The following is a 19,949-nucleotide window of genomic DNA, read 5'->3' as shown; positions in this document are numbered from 1 at the left end:
TCTCTGGCCTCTCACAGGTAGTTTCAGATTTAGTCTGAAGATTTTGGTCTGGAAGAGGGAATAGAATTTTCTATTTTTTTTAATCAAGCCATTGAGGAGACTCTTCATATAGCATCAAGAAAAGAAAAAGAGATTTGTGGTCTGCATTTTCATTTTTAAAATGAAAGCCTGAAGTATTTTTACAGACTGTAAAGATGAGTTAATTAAAACTCACTAGAATATCAATCTCGAGCAAGAAACTGCTGAGATGATGGATGCGCTCACCTGCTCCCCAGATGAGGCTTCTATTAGATAACACGTTTATAAGCCCAGGACATTTCTTCATCTGTGAGCAATTACCTCTCTCGTGGTGTTCGTATCCTTTATCTGGAGAGTTTCTCGCCTTCTGAAAGGATCCCTTTCTATGCCTTTCAGCCAAGTGGATGAGCAGATGGCTTCCACATCTGCAAGACGTGTTCCAGCGGTAAAACTTGCGTTAGGTCATCTTCCTAATGAGCGGTGGAAGCAACAGAATGGGATTTGGACCTGCAACTTTCTCTAGTAAACTCCGGGTGTTGCTGTAAGCTCAGCTCCTCCAGCGGGGACCGAATCTTTTCTGATGCCTTTGAAACCCAGAAGCCTCCCACTGAGTGCATTGGTGCCAAAGCCCATGGGCTCCCAGAGGCTCAAAGGAGGATGTCGGGTGACTTGCTCAGAGGAAGGGAAACAGATGACAGCCAGAAACCTGGGACACAGAGTCACATTTCACAAAAGGAGCGCATCTCTCCTCTGCATCCAACTATAAAGCCCCACCTACCCTAATAGGCAACTGTTTTTAAATACTCTTTGCCGAGTGGAAACAATTCCTTTCTCATCCTCAGATCGTCCTTACACTCTAAAACCTCCAGTATTTAGAGCTGTATTTATTTCTTATTTAGTGTGTGTGCCCACACAACCTTGTGTTTTTATATGCAGGTGGAGGTCAGAGGACAACTCATGCCCCTTCTTTTGCCCTACCACGCGGGTCCCTGGTTTCCATCTCAAGTTGTCAGGCTTGGAGACAAGTGCCTTTACCAATGATCTATCTCATCAGTCTGAGAAACAATATTATTAAGTATGGTTTGACGCGGGTGTGGTGACACATGCCTGCCACAAGGGTTGTCATAAATTTGAGGCCAACCTGGGCTACATAGTCAATTCTAGGCCAGCCTGGAATAAAAAATGTGACCCTGCCTCAAAACAAAAGGCTAGTGTGCAAAAATCTGCAATGTATATGACAGGAATAGTATGCCTGAATTAATACTATGCAGTCGTGACTACAATATTAGTTATGTGTAACGGCCGCTTTCAGCTCTTCTGATGACTGTAAATATGCATTTCAAGTCCCTGTGCTGAAAAGATTCTCAGTCTGTGTTAACGATACGTCACTAATGGCAGGCCCAATCTCAGGTACTTCATTAACTCTACAGCTACATAGCAGACACACCTCTTGTTGACAAGGTTACTGGAGATTGAGGACATGCTACTGACGCATCTGTGGGTGAATGACAACCTCGTATGATACAATGACACTGAGGGTAATGTGTCCACCTTAATTAAAATGACATGCAGTTGCTCTGTGGATTATCAATCCATTCTTCGAATTTATCCTCTGTTTTTCTACATACTTGTGCACATGGACAAAGGATTCTTATAACCTGCATTGCTTACAACAGACAAGCAAACTGCAGGCATCATCAGCAGGTGATTGATTACACTGGTGTTTTCACATTGGACTGCTTCCTTATGGCCTCGGGGGACTTTTTTAAGCATAGTTTGCTAAGTTACACCTCCAGAATTTTCCATTCAGTAGATCTAGGGCTCTAGGGCAAGCAGAGTGAAAGCCCAGCCCATGCTGTATTCTCCATTTATGTGGAGCTGGGAGACTCTTTGCTTGTTCACACATGTATCATAAAACGATTAGCCTCATAATAATCACAAATTCATTGATATTTTGATGAAAATACCCACTATGTTTTCCCACTGGCCTTGACATAATTTGCCGTGAATTCACGTGGAAGAACTTTAGATGAGAAATGGCTAAGAAAATTCGGAGAACAACCATATGGGAAGACATTGTTTTCCAGAAATAAAGATTAGTCTAATAATATAATATTTGAGACAGTATGGTACTGATAGTTCCAAAGTCAACATTAGGCCACTGGACAAAGCAGAGCTCCAAGCAAAACACTCAAGTATGGAAAATGTGTGTGTATGTGTTACATATGGAAAACAAGGAGTCCCAAATGATTTATAAAGCAAGTTCCAGGTTGTGAAAGACTTTCATGTAAAAGCACTGTTAAATGAAAGTGCAGGAGACTAGCCCTATGAGCAAAAGAGGAAGGAGAGGTTTCCCAATATAGACACGGCTTAAGTCTTACTTCATTAAACTCTACAACTTTTGCTCAACCGAACACCATAACTGAAGTGTAAAACTGAGCACAGATTGGGAAATGATGCCTTAGTGTTTATGTCTGAGAAGCCTTTCTTGGACTTTATAAACAATGCTTGAATGTTAGGAGAAAGACCTGGGGAGAGGATGTGCATCTATGGAAAGAGAAAACTGAATGGCCAAGGAATGTCTGAAGAGCCGCTCAACTTACAAATAAGTGTAATTTTTATCTGTTAGCTCATACAGTGCTAATATGTCTGAGGATTGGGGTATAAGTTGCTGCCACCTTGGTGAGAATCTTGGCAATACTGAGGGCCACGAGGTCCTTGCACTTTGCTCCGGTATTCTAGATGAACTCCCACTTTGGCACAGGGAGGTTCATGCACTAATGCTCACATCGGCATTGGTTGTAAGGGTGGAAGAGGAAATAAGTGAGAGGAAAAGTAACCGAACCTTACTGTTAAATATTGCAATTAAAATGGATACGCTAGATCATCGTGTGTGAGTGTGTCTATACTGTGTTCTGATGCATATCAATTTTCCAGTTTTGAATTGGTTGTTTTCAATTTTCTGTTCTATTCCAGTGGTCTGATGTCCATCCTGGTACTAGTAGTACAATACTTCCTCAATTATTACATGATAGAGTAATTTATATGATAATTATAATATTTAATATTACATACATGTGCACACATATACAAATGTAGTATGGGTCAGAAACGAGGCAGCAGAATGACAGGTGGAGTCAAATTTGAGAATATGCATAACAATGCTGTTAATTATATATAGGTACCACATAAGTTGTTGGGGATGAAAATAATAATAGGAATAATAACACTTATTTCAACATAATGGTTCCAGGTGAAGTTGTAGAGATGATAAAACCTACAGATGGAGTTACAACATTTTGTTGAAAAAATAAGTTCCTTCTGGTGTAATATTAGCGTTTGATTTTCCAGGGAGACTTTACATATGTAATATCTGATATATTATTCTATATGTTGTAAATATCTCATAAATAAGGAAAACTCACAAATACCCAAACACTGTGCTAATGGCCTGCTCACCATACCTCGCCCTGTTGCTCAGGTAAAGTTGGATGCAGGGTAGAGACAAGAGAAACTTTGTTAAAGCCCATTTCAAATATTCAGACAAGAGAGCTGGTCCATGCTAATACCTCTTAACCTTGATTTGTGCAAAACAAATTTGTAATCAGTAGATAAGAAAACTGACTTAATTAGTGCCTTTCCCAGGGGACCTTCTTGGTCCAGGCAGCAAAGACTGCAGCTTTAATTGAAATGCTGATGCCACTTAATTGGAACACCTGAATAGGATTAAAGTGTGCTCAGATAAGGTTAGCTGGTTTCCCTGGTACCCAGAACTTTGCTGGGTTTCTGCCTTTTTGTATGCCAACTTGTGCCAAGTGAAATAAAGCCGAGCCAAATACTTTAGTTCTTGCATAGATACTTGTCGGAGTGATTTAAGTATAGTTTCCTTGTTTTGCAGGGTGTTTTTTTTTTTCTGATGATGTTTAGAACTTAATACGTGGAGGCATTAGATGTTTATATTGCTTTTAACTTGTTATTGATCTAAAGTGTGGTGTCTATTAAGTGAAATAAATGGATGGTTGTGCTGGGATTCAATAATGTATTTCAGTCAGTTGTAGCTGATTGACTGTATATAAAGTATAAAGAACCGGCCCAGGCCATTGTGGAGGCTGGCAAGTTTCGAAATCTGTAGTTGGCAAGCTAGAGACTCAGCAAAGCGAATAGGGTACTTTCAGTACACATGTGGAAAGGTTGTGCATCCTGGAAGAGTCCAAAAGCTGCAAAGGACTAATGTCTTAGGTTTTTATTGCTGTGAAGAGGCACCATGACCATGACAACTTTTATAAAGGAAAACATTTAATTGGGACTGGCTTATAGGTTCAGAGGTTTAGTTAGTTATTGCCAAGTCAGGAAAGCATGCTGGCACTGGAGAAGCAGCTGTGTTCTATATCTGGAATGACAGGCAGCAGGAAGAGAGTGAGCCACTGGGTCTGGCTTGAGTATCTGAGACCTCAAAGCCCATCCCCAGTGACAAACTTCCTCCAACAAGGCTACACCTATTCCAACAAGGCCACACTTCCTAATAGTGCCACTCCCTATGAGCCTAGAGGAGTCAGTTACATTCAAAACCACCACTACTGTTGTCCAAGCTCAGAGCAGTCAGGCAGAAGAAATGTCTTCTCGCTTGAGAGAAAAGCTCATGCATAGATACCTTTATAGACACACCCAGGATAGTAGCGTCTGGGTCAGGCTAATACAAAATTAGCCTTCACATCTTTTCACAAGGCTCCTTGACCGCGCGTTCTTTTTATTACCAAGGCTGTTTACCTTCTTTCATACATAATAAAAGAGAAATGTTTGAGTTCCTCCATAAAAATCACTGTAGGAATTAACAGAGGAAAATGCTCTTAACATCTTGGCACTGAGGTCTACAAACTTCACAAATGCGCCATTACCGGCTCGTTTTGTGACCTCAGGATGGGTAAGTGCTTCACTTGAGAAGAGGAGAGCCTTTTGGACTACCCTCATCATCCATTGAGTTCTGGAGGTCTGTGGATTTCCCCTGTGAGGGCTGGGCTCCAAGCCGGGCTGATGTCATGAGGTTCCAGCATAGCTATTAGATGCCCTGTGAACTTAGTTTATAATTCTCATAGAAAAGGAAATGATTTTGGATGGTCTTGTGTCGTCTAAGTAGCTAACACTTTAGGAGTTTGGCTCTAAGCAATACCTGATTAGTTTTAGAGCATCACACGTGACACTTTTGTGTGGTTGTCAGTTGTGTGTCACTCAGCGAGTTTTAAGTTTAGTGCTAAGCTGAGCCAGGTGACCAACTGACAGCTTGGGTTTCCAGAAAGTAAAGTTTTACTATGGTGCTGAGCTATATCTTAAACGGTCATCAGCCAGATACCATTTTGGGTGGTGTTTAGGTTTCTGTCAAGAAAGCTGGATACAGAGATTTGTTTGGCACCTTCTAAATTCAGGTAGTTGGCAGGTCTGAATCATTTTGGCCGTTCTCAAATCTTATAAATTAAGGCACAGGAAAATAATGTTTATTAATGAGCACCCTGTCAACCTTGTAAATAGTTTCAGAATGTTGGCTGGCTCACAGAAATGTTGAATGTTCTACAAAGTTTTTCAGGGAGTTTGTTAGTGCCATCTGTTTTGTTTGTTTGTTTTTGTTTTTGTTTGTTTTCCAAGACAGGGTTGTCAGTGTAGCCCTGGCGATCCTGGAACTTGCTGTGTGGACCAGGCTGGCCTTGAACTCAGAGACGTCAGCCCACCTATGTGTCCCAAGTGTTGGGATTAAAGGTGTGCCCTGACACTGTCCAGCTTAGTGCCACCTCCTTAGTGCCACCCTTATCCTAGATGACCAATACCTGGGCCCTAAGCACTTACCTATAGATATTTTTTCACACTATTGACATGGGTCCTTAAAATGAAAAAAATATTTTTGTGTGTGTTGGGGTCTGCATATGGCATGGTACATGTGGAGATTAGTGGACAATTTTGTTGGCTCAGTTCTCTCCTTCTGCCTTTACATGGATTCTGGGGGTTGAACTCGGGTCCCCAGCCTTTCAGGGCAAGGGCTGTTTCCTAATTAGCCATCTCGCCAGCCTGTCATAGTTCCCTGAGAGAGGAGAGACGGAAAATACAAAGTATATCAAAGTGATAAACTTCTGTGTGGAGGCAAGAAAAATGAAACATGGGACAGGAGGACACAGTTGAAAAGAAAAGGGAGAGAAAGAGAGTGAGAGACCTACAAGAGGTAGCGGGGGACTCACTGTGAGAGACCTACAAGAGGTAGCGGGGGACTCACTGTGAGAGACCTACAAGAGGTAGCGGGGGACTCACTGTGTTGGACCGGGAAATCGGGACTATCACGAGGCATGGTTTCTGGTTTGTTTTGAGCTAGGTCTACCTTTTTTTTAAATGGGCACGTTACACTCACTTGCAAGGAATTTCATAATGATTTTGGAATATTTTGAAAGCCTACGATAAAAGGTGTGCAGAAAGACCTAACAGTCAAAAGAATCTCATCCTCTCCGTTCCTGACTTCCAGTAATAGTGTCCTTAGTCAAGGCAAGAGGACGGTGTCTGATGGGCAGAAGCATCGTTCTCCTTGTAATTTCTGGAAAATCTGCTGTCAGAGCAGTTTAAATTCCTTTTCACTCCTTGGAGGGCATGAGGCTACTTAGAGAAATGGCCAGATAAATAAGATTTATTCTCGCTCATCAGATGTGTCACGAGACACTGGAAGTATGCCGTGAGAAATGGCAAAGTAATCTTGAAAATTTCCAAGCACTTTATCCAAATAAAGGAGGGGGAAAAGGGGCCTCTTTATCACTTCTACCTAACTGTGGCTAAAGAAAGATATGTGTATATGTGTGTGTGTGTGTGTACAAATGTGTGTGTACAGGTGTGTGTTGTGTACAGGTATGCAGGTATGTATGTGTGTGTACAGGTGTGTGTGTATAGGTGTACAGGTGTGTATGTGTATATGTGTGTACAGATGTGTGTATAAGTAAAGGTGTATAGGTGTGTATGTGTGTGTATGTGTACAGATGTGCGTGTACAGGTGTATATGTGTGTGTACAGATGTGTGTGTACAGTTGTGTGTATGTGTACAGGTGTGTATGTGTGTGTACAGGTATGTGTATGTATCTGTACAGGTGTCAGGTTGTTTGTGTGTGTGTGTACAGGTATGTGTATGTATCTGTACAGGTGTCAGGTTGTTTGTGTGTGTGTGTACAGGTGTGTGTGTACAGTTGTGTGAATGTGTACAGGTGTGTATGTGTGCATGTGTACAGATGTGTGTGTGTACAGGTATGTGTATGTGTGTGTACAGGTGTCAGGTTGTTTGTGTGTGTGTGTACAGGTGCATGTGTGTTTCTAACAATACTAAAAGACAAACAAAGACAAAAGCAGAGACCAGACCAGGCTTTAAGTTTAGTTTTATACATCTATCCTAGATTCTCTTAACCTGGGAAAGCTGGCCAAAGTGAGGCTTTTATTGTGCTCTAGAATGAGGTAGTAATTGAAACTCATTAAATGTTCGAGTACCCACTCTTATTGTCTTCTGCTTTGCTTATTTGTATTAACTCATGAACTATATGTGGAGCCAATGGAGCCTTCACTTACTGCAGTGACTGTGGTCCTTTGCAGGAAATACTGTTTGGCTTCTGTCTGGTCCCCAGAGCTGACTCTTGCTCCCTTAGACAGTATTCACATGCCTTTTTAAAAAAAATTTTATTGACTTTTATTGAGCTCTACATTTTTCTCTACTCCCCTCCCTGCCTCTCTTCTCCCCCCTTCAACCCTCTCCCAAGGTCCCCATCCTCCCAATTTACTCAGGAGATCTTGTTTTTTTTCTACTTCCCATGTCGATTGATCAATGTATATCTTTCTTAGTGTCCTCATTGTTGTCTAGGTTCTCTGGGATTGTAATTTGTAGGCTGTTTTTTTGATTTATGTTTAAAAACCGCTTATGAGTGAGTACATGTGATGATTGTCTTTCTGGGTCTGGGTTACCTCACTCAAAATGATGTTTTCTAGCTCCACCCAGTTGCCTGCAAAATTCAAGATGTCTTTTTTTTCTGCTGTGTAGTACTTCATTGTGTAAATCTGTCACATTTTCCTTATCCATTCTTCAGTCAAGGGACATTTAGGTTGTTTTCAGGTTATGGCTATGACAAACAATGCTGCTATGAACATAGTTGAGCACATGTCCTTGTGTCATGATTGAGCATCCTTTGGATATATACCCAAAAGTGGTATTATTGGGTCTTGAGGAAGGTTCTTTCCTAATTTTCTGAGAAATCACCACACTGACATCCATAGGGGTTGTACCAGTTTCTTGCATTCCTACAAGCAATGCAGGAGTGTTCCCTTTACCCCACAACCTCTCCAGCATAAGTTGTCATCAGTGTTTTTGATCTTAGCCATTCTTACAGGTGTAAGTTGGAATCTCAGAGTTGTTTTGATTTGCATTTCTCTGATGACTAAGGATGTTGAGCATCCTTAAGTGTCTTTCAGCCATGTTTGATTCCTCTGTTGAGAGTTCTCTATTTAGGTTTGTACTCTATTTTTTTATTGGATTATTTGGTTTTTTTGATGACCAATTTATTGAGTCCTTAGTATATTTTGGAGATCAGCCATTTGTCCGATGTGGGGTAGGTGAAGATCTTTTCCCATTCTGTAGGCTGCCATTTTATCTTGTTGACCGTGTCCTTTGCTTTACAGAAGCTTTTCAGTGTCAGGAGTTCCCATTTATCAGTTGTTTCTCTCAGTGTCTGCTGCTGGGGTTATATTTAGGAAGTGGTCTCCTGTGCCAATGTGTTCAAGTGTACTTCCCACTTTTTCTTCTACCGCATGCCTTTAAAGACAGCTCTGCTGCCAGATGTGGGGCTTGCTCTATGGACAGGGTCTTTAATAGTCTGAGGGTAAGTTCATTGCAAACTGTCCTCACCACGTTGGACCTCCGAGTGCGAGTTTAGAAACCCAGAAAACTGGGTTGTATTGTTTATTCCTGATAGGCCCGCTTTTAATCCAGATGTGTACTGAACCCTGAGTGATTGCTGGTGACTTTAATATGCTTAATGTAAGCTCCTTTGGAAACGTGCATATTTGTGTGTGTCTCTGTGGATTAACATCCAAAGTAAATCATAGAGAGCTTAAGTTGGTTTATACACATCTCACCTTTTGACTCATGCTGGACTTTTTGCAAGAAGTCCGTGGAATCTGCAGAGTCAAGGCTACACATGAATCATTCTGCCATTTCCTACTGGAGTCTGTTAAAAGCCTGTCACCCAGCACCGGTAATAAATGTGTTCTCATTTTCTCCCCCCACTTTCCTCTTTCCTCCCTTTTCTCTCTCCCTCCCTTTACTTCAATTATGGAGAATCCAATTTATCCTCATTCTCTAAGGCATTTACTTGAAGAAAGAGAGTCCTTGGGCATCATTGTATGTAATTAGATTTTTGCACCTCTGTATTGTGAATTGGGATTTCCAATTTTCCACCCTAAGGTGTAAAGTTATGGTGCTTAGCAACCCAAGATCATAGCTGATGCTATAATTCATGGGGACCTGCAAATCTCTACAATTTTACCAACCCAGGAGAAATTCACATTGGCATATATTATATCTTAAAATTATTGAAATTTTGGAGGCATTTTTTCTTGTTTACCAAAATTAATCTTTACCTGCAACCTTGGTAGGTCTTAAGAAACTGTATCAAAAGCCCACTTAGTCTTCTCTCATATGTGGGTCACCTTAGTTCTAGTGAAAGGGCCCTCTTGTTAAAGTTTTTTATATCTATACTTTTATCTTTCATAATAGAAAACTAACATCTTAAAAACAATGATTTTCTTCCATGTTACAAGAAAATTCACAGATCAATTGGTAACTAAATAACACCAGATAAAAACTGTAATATAATTTTAAAAGATTAGGAAAGAATACAGCAAAATTAGTGTTGGAATTGTTTTGTGTTTCATGACACAATGGTGTTTTAATTCCTTGTATCTTTTTCTTATGAACTAGTTTTGTAAAAGGAATTGAAATAGAGGCACCTCCCCCTTGAGAAGATTTTAGGTTGTTTATAGCTCCTGAAGTAACAGCAGGAATAACAGGAACAAAGACTAATCGACCATAAGCAGTACGATAGAGCAGAGACCTCACGACTGTTAAATGGATTTGAGGGAACCATGTGACTGTGGGTACTATCTGTCAAAGAACCTTCTAGACCAGTGGTTTTCAACCTTCCTAATGCTGCAGTCCTTTAATACAGTTCCCCATGTTGTGGTGACCCCAAACCATAATGTTATATTTATTACTGCTTCGCAGCTGTGATTTTGCTACTGATATGAATTGCAATGTAAATATCTGTTTTCCGATGGTCTTAGGCAACCCCTGTGAAAGGGTCATGTGACCTCCAAAGGGCTTGTAACCCTCATATTGAGAACTGCTGTTCTAGAATGAGAAAACATGCAAATTCATATTCTTCAGACTAAATTTCAGACAGACTCTTATATGTTTTCCATCTTTTTAGACTGATCAAATCAAACAAACCAAGAAGTGATTGTTAATCATTTCAAGTATTTTCATGAATAAAACGTATTTAAAAATTTAAAAGGAATTAACCTGTAAGATTCTGATTTCTGTAAACAAATATGCATTGGGATTCATAATAATAATTAGGTAAGCCCAAACCTTCCTTCCTGGGATGATGTAATGGGTTTCATTATTATTATGCATTATGATTTTCTTTAGTCTTGAATATTTACTCAGCTGTTCTCCCACTCACCAAATATTTGTTGGGTGTGCAGGTACAGTATGCCCCGGGAGGGAGATAAGCCATATTTGCACAGTTGTAGCAAAAGTGACAGAATGCTAAAGGTGATGAGATTATTTCCAGCTGGCCAGGTCTGCAAAGGATTCTTTTGGGGTTGGCATTGGTCTCTGGGCTTGAAGAGTGTGAAGGTGAATGATGGAACTCTTACGGGGAGACAGGAATAGGTAAGGATTAGATGATCGCACTGGGCAGGGCTTGGGTTGAGGGCAAGTGGGAAGATATCAGACAGGTGGCTTGGCTTCCTTCAGTGGCAGCCTGAGACGTTATAGGCAGTGGGGAGCTATTGAGGATTGCCACACAAGAAGTGACATAGTGTGACTTCTTCATGTTATTGGAACTTGTCAGGCCAGGACCCAGAGATCCATGACCTTTGTAACTAATGAGGTTTGTCCCTTATGGCCTTTAAAAGAATGTCTCAATGCCAGGGCTCTGTTCTCCAGGGCAGACCTCAGTTTAGCATCTGGTCTTTTGCAGCTTGTGGTAGCTTTATCTTGAATGTGTCCCAGTGGCCATATTGTCTTTGCCACCCCTGTCCCATTATCCTAGACCCTAGCCCTTCTTAGAAACATTCTTCTCTTCTGTACATTTTTGTTCATGTTTTAGAGCAGAGAGCTAAGTATTTAATCTTGTTGTGCTTGCAAAAAGCAAATTAAGAGATTCTTACTATGTTAAGGTTAATAAAGGCCTGATAGACAATATGGGGGCTGGGGGGGGGAGAAGGGGATGGATTCAGTAATTAGTGTAAAGGGGCTGGAGAGATGGCTCAGCAGTTAAGAGGACCTGAGTTCAGTTTCCAGCATCCACACTGTGAAGCTGGTAACTGTCTGAACTGCAGCTCCAGGGGATCTGATGTCCTCTACTGGTCGCTGGGAGCACCTGCACACACGAGGCATATATGCACACAAGCATACATTAATAAAACATAAAAATAAAACTTGAAATGGTGTAGAAATAAAGGGGACAGGATCTGGTTAAACCTAGGAGTCAGAGAGAAGGGAATTGAATGGGCACTGAGATTTTGTGCCTTCGTGTTTGAAAATGGTTTTGGAAGGGCCCACATAATGCCTTTTCTGCAGAAAGCCGAAACAAAGCTAAACGTTGTAGTGAGAGCTGTGGAACAGGCCTTTTTTGGTGTTAGTGAGGATTGAACCAAGTGAGTAAATTGTTGTAATATGATGCCTTGCACAGGCTGGAGCCACGGAGCAGGATTAGCAGAATTGTGTCTGTGTCAAAAGTGTTGATATTCCAAAGGGAGAAGAAGCCCTTCCGCTGGGTCCCAACTTTCTGTGACTCCTTCGCCTCCTTGTGCTGGAAGCCCCAGCAATGTGGCTTATGACACTTTCAGAAAGGAGGATGTCACACTGAATTGAGGGGGAGGAGATGATGGGAGTCCAATACTCTGGAATCTTGAAAATTAGAAAGTGAGTACTTTTCCCTAGAGTTTATTTTTGGGGGCACTTGTGAGCTGACCCATTTATTTGAGTGTTTTCAGAAAGAAATACTGAATAATACTTAAAATGTATCAATTAACCAATAGTCGGTGCTGCTCTAGATACCTTTTTAAACGTGTAATGTTTCATGTAACCCTTCTAAAATCCTGTGATGAGGTTTGTCATTATCTGTATTTTACAGGCAGAAGGATTGGGGCTCAGTGTAACACAGATACTGACTATGCTTTTGCCTCCATTTGATAATTTAATGTTTTATGGAGATGAGGTTTTTTTTAATTTAGTTTTTTCTTTTTTTGAGACAGGACATCATCTTTCAGCCGTATTGGCACTGGGTGACTAAGTGCTGCAGTTGCAGGCATGCACCACTACTCCTGGCATTATGTATTCTATTTTTTTAACTCAGGGATACACAGAGGGCATCTAAGCCCAAAAACATCTATGAAAATGTGGGTAATATTTGTTTCAGGCTTGCAGTGGGAGGGGCAGCTGCTCTCAATTCTGCGAGCCAAGATGTGTCCACTTAAGAGCACAGTCGACAGATTGCTTTATTATTTTTTAATTCATTAGTTCAAACTGAAGAATTTCCCCTGGTGCCTGGTTAGGGGCTCCATCACGGCCATCATCCCCAGCGCTGTAGCCACTTTCAGTTCCCTGTGTGCCAGCAATGTCACCAAGTACTTTCCTGAGGTATTCTGCGTGGTCGTTACAGTAAAGCCACCACCATTCTTCATGTGTGAAGAAAGAAAAGGTAACTCCTAGGAAATCACACAGCCACCAAGTGACGAAATACTTGAGCCCATCTCTATCTGACTCCAGAGTTGTCTTCCTGACACACTGATATTTTGTCCCAACCCCAGACTTTACTTCTGTCCTCAAAGTCTTTACACTAGGTGCCCCCATGTAGGTCCAGACAGACTAATCCAATGTCTAGATGTGATGTTTGGAGAGCAGCTTTAGTGTCTTTTCTTCTTGGATCTTGTGATGCTGTTAGCTCTCTTCCTTACATTTGCACCAGCCACTAAAAGAGAATGCAAGAAATCTGCAATCTTTTCTTTAAGTGTGACTCGGGGGTGCTGTGTTGATGATGCCGTGGGCAGATATTCAAATCCCAGAAACATTTTTCTCATGTGTCGGGAGGGGTGACATTAAGACATCTTGGTAGGAGCAGGGGATTTCTGCAGGTGGTGTGGCGAGGTAGTAGAAAATCGGCTTTAATAGCTTCACAGAAATCATTGAAAAAAAGAACAGCCACCTCCCGTCATTTCATTCTAGTGCATGTAAGAGAGCAAAAATTAGCATCAACAATTAGCATGGCACTCTTCCGACAGACCGAACAGTGCTTGCCTGGAATTAAAGGGCAAATTTTCCTCACCGTTTACATGTTTCTGTAAAGTGAGACTCACTCTCATTGTATGTCCCACTCCGATGTAAGAAAATTATAGACAAGAATATAGGATTACTACTTATGTGTTGTAATAAAAGCTAATAAAATAATAACCAATTAGATGCTTATAAAGCCCGAGCATATTAAAGTATTATGCAAATACTGATTAATTGTAATACCATAAACTCAGGGAGCAAGCAAAAGCATGCCTGATTCAAATTATAGGGGCTTTTATTTGCATTTCTACAGAATCTATTATTAGTGGGTCTCAAAGGACCTTACAAGTAATAATTACTAAAGCCCATAAATATAACCCATAAATGTCATTTTATTAAGGGAATACAAAAGAACTCCCTTTTCTTATACACATTATGAGAATGAAAAATGCCCAAGCAAAAGTAGGCGTGTCTGTCGGTAGAGGTTATTTGTACACATGGCTCTTAGCTGTGATTTCATGGGCATCCAACTAGGAGGCTATGGGATTCAGGGTTCTCCTATTGAACATCTCCACATACCTGGCTCAGATTCCTCATTTATTTCTGGCATTTTACATGCACAATAGCTCTGTGCAAGTTATATTTTAATATTTCTCTGTCAACTAAAATATCAGATTTGAAAAACAAAAGCTAAGCCAAGCCTCTCATGAAGTATTTTAAAATATTTTGGAAAGTTATTTCTGGTTTGTTTTTTTCTCAGGCTCTTATCCTACCTGTTCTTGTTTTAACTGCTTGTCCGAATAGATGGAGAAGCTGACACTGATACTTGGAAGCAAGCCAAGATGATTTCTAATCCGATTCAGACACTCTTTCGCCCTTCCTTCTCTTGTACTCCCCAATGCTAAGCAAGGGCTGGAAAGGCAACTGGCTCTTTCCCCCTTCCCCCTGCTCCAGGTCCTACATGATTGACAGCAAAATTCACCCCTGGTAGCAAGAGACCAAAATATCATTGCTGGTCAGTGTGGTGATGTAGTTGTACCTTCAGGATTGTGTGTCATTGTCGCCTGATCCCAAAGAACAGTGCGGATCCAAGTCTACGCCCCTCCAGGATCAGGGACCGTAGGCCCGCAGAGCTGAGGAAGTTGGCTGAGGTTAGATGGTGATGTCTGTCTCTAGTTAGGATAGGGTCTGCAGTCCAGGTCTCTAGACTTTTAAGTCGGTTCCTCCCTCTACTTCATGGCAATCATATGACACTTTATATCCCCAAAGTCTCCTAAATTAGGAGCCTAGAAGCACAAGTCTCTCTCTCTCTCTCTCTCTCTCTCTCTCTCTCTCTCTCTCTCTCTCTCTCTCTCTCTCTCTCTCTCTCTCTCTCTCTGTCTGTCTCTCTTTGTCTGTCTCTCTGTCTCTGTCTCTCTCTGTGTGTCTCTCTGTCTCTGTCTCTGTCTGTCTCTCTCTGTCTCTGTCTGTCTCTGTCTCTGTCTCTCTCTGTCTCTCTCTCTGTCCCTCTCTGTCTCTCTGTCTCTCTCTGTCTCTGTCTCTCTCTCTCCTCCTCCTCCTCCTCCTCCTCCTCCTTCTCCTCCTTCCCCCCCATTTGTGTGTGTGTTCACATACACTATGTATGTAGAGGCCAGAGGTTGACGTCAGGTGATTTCCTCAGTTGCTCTCCACTTTTGTGTTTTGAGACAGGTCTCTCACTGAACCCGAATCTAACTAATTGAACTAGTCTTCTGGCCCGCAAACCCCTGGGTGCCCCGCCTCCATCTCCTCAGCACTAGGATTTTTTACGTGGATGTTGGGGTCTAAACTCAGGTCTCAGCACTTGCATAACCAGCACTTTACCAGCTGAGCCATCTTCCCACCTCAGTATTGCGTTTTGATTCAGGACTGAGGAGGCAAAAGACTAGAGGCTCAACTTTCAGGTGCTGAAGGAAAATGAGTAATGCAGATAGAGTCTGGAAGGGTGGACACTGGGATTGCAGTCACGTAGGAGAATCAATAACAAGCTAGCGTGGATAGGGGGAATGACAGACTACTTATACAGTCATAGCAGGGGGTCAAGTGGACACAAGGGAGACTCCTCTTACTACTGAATGGTCCCAGGACTCTGAGCTCTTCAGGGGGATGCTAGGAGGTGAGAGGGGGTTTGAAGCAGGTGCAGCAGGTAGTGACTTTCCCAGGGAGCAGGCTGGTGACACAGCCCGGTCCACAGGGGTGTCTGGGAGGTGCAGGGTTGGGGGTGTGTGTGTTTAAAGTAGTTTGATGTCTGTCCTGTGAGGCATGCTACACTTCACAATTCTGATTTTTGTGTCTTTTCAGGAAAAACTGAGGCTTCTATCAAAAACTTCAGCCCCTACTATAGCCGCCAGTATTCTGTGGCTTTCTGCAGTCATGTGCGCAGTGAGGTGGAGCAGCAACGGGATCCAACGTCGCAGTTCTTGAAGACCAAGGTAACCCATGGACACTTGAGTTACATCCTCCCCTCACTGGAGAAATGAGTGTAGATGCTAATATTTCAACTGTGTGAATTGCAGTTTTAAAAACTACACTATTCATTATATGCTAAAAATACTGTCTTGATGTGAGAATATATATGATTTCTTTTTTATTTGGGTGATCTATATGAAAAGAAAGCTAGACAGGTTCAAATCTCATTATATGTTTTTTTCTCGTTGATGTTTTGATACCAGGAAATTTAGCTTGCTATTGTGAAGGTCAGTCTAAAAAAATCGTGATTAGGTTTGTTTTGGTCAATGATCAAACATGATTTCCTCTGAATCGTCTTTGATCTGACATGTGTGTTTCAAAATAAACTGCCTACCTTCCTGGAGTTTGTTTCCACATGTAGGAGACAGACGATAAACAATGGGAGGAACTGAGAGCAGGTGATGGTGAGGTAATGATTAAAACTATAGAGAAAAATGAAGCAAAAAAATCTCCTTAGGGGGACGTTGGTTGGGAAGGAAGCCCTCTGTGGAGATGGCGTTGCATCTGATGACAAAATAGGAGGAGCTAGTGAGTAGCCATGGAGAGAGTATCCCAAGAAGATGGAGCAGGAAGTGGAAAGACCCTCTGGTCCTGAGACTATGAGCCTGCTGGGAGCTCTGTGAATGAGAGAGAGTGGGTGACAGTGACCACCTGGAGACAGATGGGGACCAGACCCTGTAGGTCTACTGCAAGGGCTTAATTTTAAGTGCGCTGGAAAGTCCCATGGCAGGGTACCAAATATAGAGTGTCTTAGGGTTTCTGTTGCTGTGAGGAGACACCACGACCATAGCAACTCTTCTAAAGGGCAACTTAGTTGGAGCTGGCTTACAGTTTCAGAGGTTTAGATCATTATTGTCATTGTGGGAAGCATGCTGCATGCAGGCAGACATGGTGCTGGAGAAGGAACTGAGAGTTCTACATCTTGATCCAAAGGCAGCCCCAGCAGGCAAAGGACTGATACACATTTCCTTCAACAAGGCTACACTTACCCCCACAAGGCCATACCTCCTAATGGGGGCCGTATTTATTCAAAGTACCACATAGAATGACACAAATTTTAAGTGTGTGTATGTGAGGGGTGCCTAGGGAGTTCAGAAATGGCGGTAGGTTCCTTAGAGCTAGAGTTACAGGTGGTTATGAGCCACCTGGCGTGGGTGCTGGGCACTGAATTTGGATCCTCTGCAAGAACAGCTAGCACTCAATCACTGAGCCAGCTCTCTAGCCCCTGAGAGGATGCTGGTGGTGGTTGTAGTGGTGGCGGTGGTGGCAGTGGCTTTTACCTGCATCTGTGGATATGTTGGCCAGGTGGTTAGTTGTTCTGACCTGGATGATGGAGAAAGGGAAAAAGCACAGACCTCAGCAACATTTGCAGATCCCGAAGAGGAGAGAATCCAGACAGAAACACCCTGAGGGTTAGGAGAACTGAGTCAAGAAAGAAAGCAATGAGAGATGAGGGGGCCAGTGACTGGAGTGGGGCTGAGTTAACCAGAGAATTTAGCAGCATGGGGATCCCACAAAATAGCCTCAGAATTTAGGGAGCCTGTTAAGGATGCAAGCTCTTGAGTTAGGGAGATGCTCAGCAATGAAGAGTACCCGTTGCTCTTTTAGGGGGCTTGTGTTTGGTTCCAGGCACCAAATGGTTGGCTCACAAAATCCAGAACTCCAGACCCCAAGCTCCCAAGGATCTGATGTCCTCTTCTGTCCTTTATGGGTGCCAAGCATATATGTGGTGTATGTGCACATATACGGGGAAACATTTGTACACATAGAATGTGTAAATAAATTTAAAGAAAAAAGAAAAGAGTACAAGTTCAAAACAGGTATGGTGGAGTGTGGCTGTAGCTCAGCCCTGGGGAGACAATGGAGGGAAGATCACCTGATCCCGGGAACTGGGGACCAGCCTGGGCAACAGACTTACACAAAACCAATGCAATTCTGTTCCCCAAACCTAGAGCCTCAGACACGGTAAGTCTAGCAGGAGACCGCAGCTTTGATTAAGTGGCCCAAGTTTGAGAAAAACTGTGCATAAGGACCATGAAGTTGCTTTCAGCCTCATTTAAAGAGGTGAGTGAGGTCCTCTTTATCTTTTAATGTGGCGAGATAGGAGGGAGCCTCATTATCTGTCAGCACAGTTCTTAAGCCCTAGAATTCAGAATGGAAATTTATTTCACCCCTTACATGAGTCTTAAAAGAAATAGGCCTGTCTCTTCCATGTGACTCCTATGATTTTTTTTTTTTTGCTTTAAAGTGATGTTTTGAAGGCTGCATGTTTGTGTAACAGGGAGAAATCAATATAACGTCAGCGACAAGTAAGGCAAGAGGCACATGCCTATATTTTACAGTGATATGGAAATCGAGCAGCAAAGCAGGATGAGTAGTCTCCTTATGCAGAAATTCAGTAAGGACCTAATGAGGAACCTGAGAGAACTCCTCTACAGCACATAGACCAGGGTTGATGAGGGATGCTTATGAATACAGAGGCAGAACTGATTGTTGCTGGCCTGACTTGTTCTGCAACCAAACATCCACTCCTTAAAAAGCAGCAAGTTGGGTAAAGTGTTCACAACCTAGGTCTCCACTGCTTTGGGAAAAGAGGTGATGTATAGATGGTTGCTTTGAACTGTCAATTAGTATTTGTTTGGGTCAGGGTATCTCTCTGCCTCCCAAGTGTTGGGATTAAAGGTGTATACCAGCACATCTGGCAGAACTGTCAGTTTGATACAACTTAGAATCACATGGGAAGAGACACTTAATGCGGAACTGTCTACATCAAGTGGTCCTGTGAACATGTGTCTTAGGTACTTTCTTGTTGTTGTAATAATACACCATGACCCAGGCATTTTATAGAAGACAGAGTTTGAGGCTCACAGTTCCAGTCTATGACCATCATGGCAGGCAGCATAGGTGCAGGCAGGCAGCATAGGTGCAGGCAGGCAGCATGGGAGCAGGCAGACAGCATGGGAGCAGGCAGGCAGCATGGGAGCAGGCAGACAGGCATGGCACTGGAGCAGTAGCTGAGAGCTCACATTCTGAGATACAACCGCAGCAGAGAAGGAGACGCGGAATGGTGCAAGCCTTTCAAAATTTCAAAACTCATCCGTCCTCCAACACTTCAAAACCACACACTTCCTCCAAAAAAGCTACAACTTTGAATCCTTCCCAAGCAGTTCCACCAATCTGGAATCAAGTATTCCAACATGAGCCTATGGGGTCACTCTCATTCAAACTACCACAGGATGCCTCTGGAAGATTGTCTTAGCTGATGACTGACTAGGGAAGACCCTCCCATTGTGCGCAACACCATTCAGCTATGCAAGAGAGGGGAAAGCAAGCGAGCAAATGAGCAAGCATCCATGCACTTGTTTTCTTTGCTCTTGGCTGCATGTGATGTGACTAGCTGCTTGAGTTACCACCCTGAATTCCCTGAAATGATGGACTGTGGCCTCGAACTGTGAGCCAAACAACCTCTTTATTCTCAAGGTTGCTTTAGGAAGTCAAGGTATTTTTATCACAACAGAAACAAAACCAGGACAATAGGAAAATAGCTGACTGAGTCCAGAAGTAACCCTGAGGCATGTCAGTGAGTTAAAATAGACACCTAGATGTGAACTCAATGCACTGCCTCTCTCATTCCTGCCCACAGTTTATCAAGTGTGCAAAGGATAGACCTACCATATTCTCTCATTCCTAATCCATATAGGGGGAAATAAAAATCAGAAAATATACCATGCAACAAGTGTTTTCGTTTTCTTTGGCGGAATAGGAAGGGGAAATTGTGGTATCTAAAAGAAAGCAACAATTTTTCCAGAATTGCTGCACACTATAATTTTCTAGATTATTCCCTGAATATCATGAATAATGCAGTGCTAGCAAGATGTATTTC

At 42.3% G+C, this 19,949-nt stretch overlaps 1 protein-coding gene across 1 annotated transcript in view; it reads left to right on the top strand.

Moving 5' to 3' along the window:
* Niban1 (niban apoptosis regulator 1) overlaps window positions 1–19,949 on the top strand; it is a 153,122-nt gene that overhangs the window by 44,893 nt on the left and 88,280 nt on the right. The window contains exon 2 of the mRNA XM_038349202.1: window positions 15,899–16,029. Within this exon, the coding sequence (XP_038205130.1) occupies window positions 15,899–16,029 (131 nt within the window). The remainder of the gene's footprint in view (window positions 1–15,898; window positions 16,030–19,949) is intronic.

The sequence above is a fragment of the Arvicola amphibius genome, chromosome 12 (assembly GCF_903992535.2).
Source record: "Arvicola amphibius chromosome 12, mArvAmp1.2, whole genome shotgun sequence".
In the NCBI taxonomy this organism is placed as follows: domain Eukaryota; kingdom Metazoa; phylum Chordata; class Mammalia; order Rodentia; family Cricetidae; genus Arvicola; species Arvicola amphibius.
The sequence above is the reverse complement of the archived record's forward strand: the minus strand, read 5'-3'. Positions and strand labels throughout refer to the sequence as shown.